Source organism: Arctopsyche grandis, chromosome 6 (genome assembly GCF_051622035.1).
Source record: "Arctopsyche grandis isolate Sample6627 chromosome 6, ASM5162203v2, whole genome shotgun sequence".
In the NCBI taxonomy this organism is placed as follows: Eukaryota; Metazoa; Arthropoda; class Insecta; order Trichoptera; family Hydropsychidae; genus Arctopsyche; species Arctopsyche grandis.
This window is the reverse complement of record NC_135360.1, coordinates 3,230,420-3,237,375: the sequence shown is the minus strand read 5'-3', so window position 1 is coordinate 3,237,375 and position 6,956 is coordinate 3,230,420. Positions and strand designations below refer to the sequence as shown.

Here is a 6,956-nt window from a genome sequence, read left to right as displayed (position 1 = left end):
GGCCCAATTTTGGACGTTGCCTTCGAAGGTGGGCAACTCCAAACGGGGCAATTTTATTGCCGAATTTGATTGCGATACAGCGGAAATCGTGACGGCAGCGCCACCTACCGGCGACGCGCTCAGTTGCAGCTCCCGCAATCTGAGCATTTCCATACATCGTTCGAGGGCGATTAAGTATTCCGTCTCGAACTCGTCAATGACGGACTCGGAGGCCCGAGCCTCCGCTTCGTCCAGCTCGTCAATCTGAGCTTGGACCGATTCGAAATCAGACAACAGAGGTTTAATTATCTCGAGTCTGATTTGGAGCATGGAAATACTCAGATCCCCCTCCAAATGGTTCGCATTTCTCGTTAACCGAGCGCGAATGCTTTTCCGCGTATTCCGAAGTGCTTCCATTTTGGACACGACAAAAAATAAACAATGGACACGGGAAAAGAAACAAAATGGCGACCATAAATCACAACAACAACAGAAAAATGCTAATTACGACCAACCTAGATTAGACGACGTTGACAGACCAGCTCTGGAAGAAATCCGGCTCTTTCGAAGGACCAAATGTACAGACTCCAGGGATGTTCAACTCGAGAGCACCCCGGAAGTCGGTTTCGTAGAAGCTCGTGGTAAGCGTGGGCGGGGCTGGTTTCCTCCAAGGGATCTACAGGTCGTCGTCTGCGGTCTGGTCTCTGCTGCTGTCGGCTCGGCTCGATGTATATCTCTCTCTCTCTCGTACAGTGTGCGTAAGTGAGGGTGATACGGGACAAAGGCGGGAAATTGAATAGTAATGAAAACAGGTTATAATTCTGTTTGTATGGTGACTGTATTTTATATATATATGTATATACAGATATCAAGCAGGGGGGACAGAAAAAAGGGGGGGGGGGGGGGAGTCCGACTTGAAATTAGCGCGCACGTGTTCAAGAGGTTATGATAACCTCACTCAACCACGTGGCTACGTGATCTGACTTCGACGAAGAGAGACCAGGAATTCCTCACTTCTCACCGGACGTATACTGAAGCTGTACTTCCAGTATCGTCTGCCGATCAAGGCTGAGCTGATCGGGACTCGGTGGTGGGAACCAACTCGGTAGCGAACAGAGATGTTCACTCGACCGACGCGGAAAACGAAATAGCAGGCGGGGACGCGCGCTCGGCGCCGATCTCCCTCCAAAACGGCTCCTTTGGTCGTAACGCCACGAAAGCTGACCATGAAGACTTGGTCGGAACAACATCACTGTTGGGTTTCATTCGTTTTACGATCGAGCGATGAACACTTTCTTCTGGAATGGTCGAAGGGGACGTTGCCCTTGCGTTATACATGTTTGTCAGGATCGATGATGAGATCACTGGTTTTGATTCGTAATAGCACAAGTCGTGCTATATTCCTACAATATAAACCAGGGCATTGTGACAATGCCATTGTCTCTGGATGCCAGTGAGCTTCAGGATACCAACAAACACACCTGTATTAATTGAGCAATAAAGATCCTCTTCCAAACACACGTGTTTCTATAGGACACAATCAATACACCTTCCCGCGTCCTATTTAATAATTTATATATGTATATATACATTTTTTTTTGAGAATTAAGGGCCCCACCTATAACCCCCAGGGCCCCGAAAAACCTCCAGTCGGTGCTGCTTTGTGGGCAGGCGAACTTTCCCTTGGCGTGAATTAAGAACTTTAATGTTTGGGGTGATTCCAGGATCCATGTGCGGAGTTGTCAGTGAGCAGTGTATTTGATCTACATATTATTTTGTCGCCCATTTATTTGACAGCCCTACTCGAGCCGATCGTCAGCACTATATGCGTGTCTAAGTCCCTCAATTGACTCTGAACATCTAAAACGCCTGTAACTGCTTAAGTATCCATTGTCCATTCTCCTGGGGTTGGTGCTTCTCTTGCCCAAGTAGAGATGGAGTGCAGACTATGCTTGTTCTCTGCGCCAGCAGAGGCTTTCGTCTGCATCCATGACGATTCACGTCCAGCGCGTTTGGTGCAACACATAAGGACCTGCTGTCAACTGCAGGTCAGTCACACTTTATTGATTACTATTCTTAGTTATTCAGTCCTTGTAATCGTCAATACTATTCTCATTTGCAGGTTAAGAAAGGTGACCATCTGCCAGATATGATATGCCATTCGTGTGTCAACAATCTGGAATTGCTCAACAGCTTTCGAAACGCTTGTCTTTGGAGTGACGAAACGTCAAGGGCGAGATTCGTCGAATCTTTGAATATCAAGCCGGAGGAGGTTTTGCTGGATGATTTAATATGGGAAGATGAGTCAGCTAGTAATTTGCCACCCAACATTTCTAGTCCAGCAGACGATGGTGAAGTAAGTAAATGGGATTCAAGTGGCTTTGAACAATTCTAGGCAAAACTTAATTAATCGAAAATATAAATTCACATCTATACAAATGTTAAACGTTAAATTCTATAATTGATTTATTTTTTAGATACACAAAGGAAAAGTTACTACGAACGATAACACGATAACAGAAATGTTACATACAACATCTGTTTCTCGAAAAAAGCTCTACACGTGTGACGTTTGTTCAAAATCATATACAACGAAAAATTACCTCGGTTCACACATGATTCTTCATACTGAGAAAAAGCTACACAAGTGCGATATTTGTTTTAAATTATTCTTTAGAAAATCTTACCTCACTTCACATATGCTTGTTCATACTGGGATAAAGCCATACAAATGTGACGTTTGTCCAAAATCATATTCTCACAAATCTAATCTTAATGTTCACATGAGATATCATACTGGGGTTAAGTCACACAAATGTGACATTTGTTTAAAATCATTCTTTCGAAAAAGTATCCTTAAGAGACATTTGAACTGTCACTCTGAAGAAAAACCGTTTAAATGTGATATTTGTTCAAAATCATTTACAATGAAGCAATACTTCGATGTTCATATGAATATTCATATTAAGGCGAATTCACTCAAATGTGACTTCTGTTTAGAATCATTGGGTTCTAAATATTTACTTTTAAAGCATTTGAAATCCCATCTTGTAGACGACAAGTGTGATATTTGTCTAAAATTATTTCTTTGCAAATCTGACCTCACTGTACACATGAAAAGTCATACTAAGGCTAAATCACACAAATGTGACGTTTGTTTAAAATCATTCTTTCGAAAAAGTATCCTCATGAGACATTTGAAATGTCACTCTGAAGAAAGACCCTTCCAATGTGATATTTGTTTAAAATCATTTAAAAGGAAAGAACATATCAATGATCATATGAATGTTCATACTGGGGTAAAGCCGCTTAAATGTAAATTTTGTCCAGAATCATTCGCTTCTAAATATTTACTTTTAAAGCATTTGAACTCGCATACAGTAGACAAGTCACATAAATGTGACATTTGTTTAAAATCATTCGTTCGACAATTTGCCCTTATGAGACATATGAGATGTCACTCTAAAGAAAAACCGTTCAAGTGTGATATTTGTTCAAAATCATTTTCTCACAAATGTAGTCTCGTAGTACATATGAGCATTCATACTGTGGTAAAGCCACACAAATGTGACGTTTGTTTAAAATCATTTGCTTTACAATATCAACTTAAGAAACATATGGAATGCCACTCGGGAGATAAACTGTTCAAATGCGATTTTTGTTCAAAATCATTTTCTCGCAAATCTTGTCTCGTTGTACACTCGCGTATTCATACTGGGGTTAAGCCATACAAATGTGTCATTTGTTTAAAATCATTCCTTCACAAATTTGCCCTTATGAGACATTTGAAATGTCACTGATGAAAAACTGTTCAAATGTAATATTTGTTCAAAATCAGTAAAGAGCCAACAATATATGGATGCACATATGAAACTTCATATTGAGGCAAAGACGCTTGAATGTGACGTTTTTTCAAAATCATTTAGTCGTAGATATTGCCTTTCGAAACATATGGAATCCCACTCTGTAGAACAACTGTAGAAATGTATTCTTTATCTAAAATCATTCGTTATAAAGTTTTTCCTTCGTATGAACATGCTTATTCACATTGGGGAAGAAAAAGCCACATAAATGTGAAGTTTGTTTAGAATCATCTTCTGAAAAATCTCACCTTACAGTAAATGATTTTACTGTAAAAAATAGTTTACTTTTACTGAGGTTTGTTTAAAGTCATTTGCTGTATAATCCCACCTTAACGTAAATGATTAAGAAATGATGTAAATGATGTAAGAAATTACTGTACAGAAATAAATTGTGAAAAATTTTTTGTAATTGCATACAAGGAAAAAAACACAGCCCCTGTCCTCAATTCCAGTTCAGAGGAGAGTGGGAATGGACAGGAGCGGGGCTGTGACTTGGAGTGGCGCGATTCGTATCGGCGACGCACTATCATCCAACTGTCAACTGAAATTTCAATATTTTTAGTAACTATGGGGCGTATGGAGTTAAACGACGGATATGTTAAGGCAGAGCATCTTAATAGCACAACAGCACTTCGGCCTAATGCGTGCGAGTGAGATCGCGTGTGAGGGAGAAAACCGATGTTAGTTAGCGTTTTGTCACCTATGCATATACGGAATAACTAGCGACTGCCGATGAAGTACATATGTATGTACGCAGCTGACAAACTCTACGAGTCGTAAACAATGTGTGCCGCGAATATCCAGAGGTTACGATGCTCTGTCTTAAGGCACGACTGTTTAATCTGATGGGCGGGAAGAAAGTAAAGTAGCGACAGACAACTAGGCCGAGTATATATATATATATATATATATATATATATATATATATATATATATATATATATATATATATATATATATATATATATATATATATATATATATATATATATATATATATATATATATATATATATATATATTTATATATATATATATATTATATACATATGTATGTATGTACATACATGCAAATGTACGGTTGAATATATTTGAATAATACCTGACACTCGAATATATATATATATATATATATATATATATATATATATATATATATATATATATATATATATATATATATATATATATATATATATATATATATATATATATATATATATATATATATATATATATATATATATATATATATATATATATATATATATATATATATATATATATATATATATATATATATATATATATATATATATATATATATATATATATATATATATATATATATATATATATATATATATATATATATATATATATATATATATATATATATATATATATATATATATATATATATATATATATATATATATATATATATATATATATATATATATATATATATATATATATATATATATATATATATATATATATATATATATATATATATATATATATATATATATATATATATATATATATATATATATATATATATATATATATATATATATATATATATATATATATATATATATATATATATATATATATATATATATATATATATATATATATATATATATATATATATATATATATATATATATATATATAAAATATATATGTAAAAAAAACATCTCGTTAATTAAAAGCCCTGGGTCATATATTTTAAGGATTTTTTTTGTTAAAATTCTAGAGTAGCTTCTATTATTATTTTATGTAAAATCTAACATAGCCGTCATGTCAGTATACATTTGTGGTTCACCAAGACAACTTTGTGGATCCAAATGATAGTGAATTGCATACGCAAAGCCCTGAGTATATTCGGATGTGAGAGAAACGCCAATTCGGCACAAAACACGGATTATTTACAACATACTTGTAAGAATGTGGATCTGGAAAAATTAAAACATGTATATACATATGTATGCATATGAAATTATGATAATATGGCGGTGTATCAAAATGTTTTCAAATCCACGAAACCAGACGTCGTGGCATAAATTACAAACGATGTCGACGATATTTCAGGGGTTCGGTGATTACTAGTCAATTATTGTGAACCGGTCACAGGACAACCGGTCGCTCTAGATCGGTCACGCGTGATCAGCCGTCACACCAAAACTGGTCACACTAAATTTTAGGATGTGTGATAGGCCGTGTCGGGCATGGAATTGCATCAATTTATTCTGTCCTACGAGACATGTCCGTCATTATGGAATCCTAATAATAACAAAAAATTCTTAATAAATAAAAAATCTGTGTCTATGAGGGTAGGACGTGTGGGACGATTGTGTTGGTAATGCACAACTGTTTATTTCGGCAGCCGGGGAGGAAGTGAATGCTTACCGGCGAAGCGCTGACCAACCGATGGTTTTATGGCCGATATCTCGGGTTGCAACATATCCATAATCTCATTTTTTTTGTTAAACTGAATTTTACTTTGTTTTTCCAAAGCTTAATTTGTTTTTATTGAACTGGTGAGCGAATTTATATGTATATGGCAGCCACTGAGGTGCTGAATTTACGACCTGTTTGACGAAAATATTGATATTTCAAAACCCGCCTGTGAATTGTGATCCGTATTGACTGTGTAGCAGGGCCCCATTGAGAAATAAATAATGTGTTTTTGTATTTTAAAACAATAGTTATAATTTAAATAAATACTACTTTAAATATTAAAATGTTTTATTTATATTTTATTTTCACCATCATTTTACCATTCAAGGAATTGAAATCAATATTATAATTTTTGTATTATGCAGTTGGATTATTATGCACATTGCGATCGCCCAAAAGACAATTTTTTCCATGAAAATCGCGAATACGGAATAGTTCGATCCCGATCGAACTCCATTGAAAAGAATTTATTCTGAGTATTTTCAGTAATACTGCTGGTCACACTTTGATATTTGTGACTCCCGGTCGATCGTTTCCTATCAGAGTTTCCTGCCAATCTTTCTGATTCATTGCTGAAACAGTTCCTTATTAAATTGGCTAAAAACCTTCCTACTTACTATGTCACCACTATATAGCTATATA

The 6,956-nt window shown here is 35.2% G+C and overlaps 1 protein-coding gene across 1 annotated transcript; it reads left to right on the top strand.

The window, feature by feature from the left end:
• Positions 1-1,746: 1,746 nt before the first annotated feature.
• LOC143913502 (uncharacterized) lies at positions 1,747-4,103 on the top strand. The gene is made up of 3 exons (XM_077433345.1): positions 1,747-2,027; positions 2,102-2,335; positions 2,457-4,103. The coding sequence occupies exons 1-3, from the start codon at positions 1,914-1,916 to the stop codon at positions 3,777-3,779; spliced, it is 1,671 nt and encodes a 556-aa protein (XP_077289471.1). The 5' UTR covers positions 1,747-1,913; the 3' UTR covers positions 3,780-4,103.
• The last annotated feature ends 2,853 nt before the right edge of the window (positions 4,104-6,956 follow it).

Coding starts and splice junctions, on each gene's coding strand:
- LOC143913502 (XM_077433345.1), top strand. CDS start 1,914: ATGGAGTGCAGACTATGCTTGTTCTCTGCGCCAGCAGAGGCTTTCGTC. Junction 2,028..2,101: donor GGACCTGCTGTCAACTGCAG/GTCAGTCACACT, acceptor TCTCATTTGCAG/GTTAAGAAAGGTGACCATCT. Junction 2,336..2,456: donor GTCCAGCAGACGATGGTGAA/GTAAGTAAATGG, acceptor TTTATTTTTTAG/ATACACAAAGGAAAAGTTAC.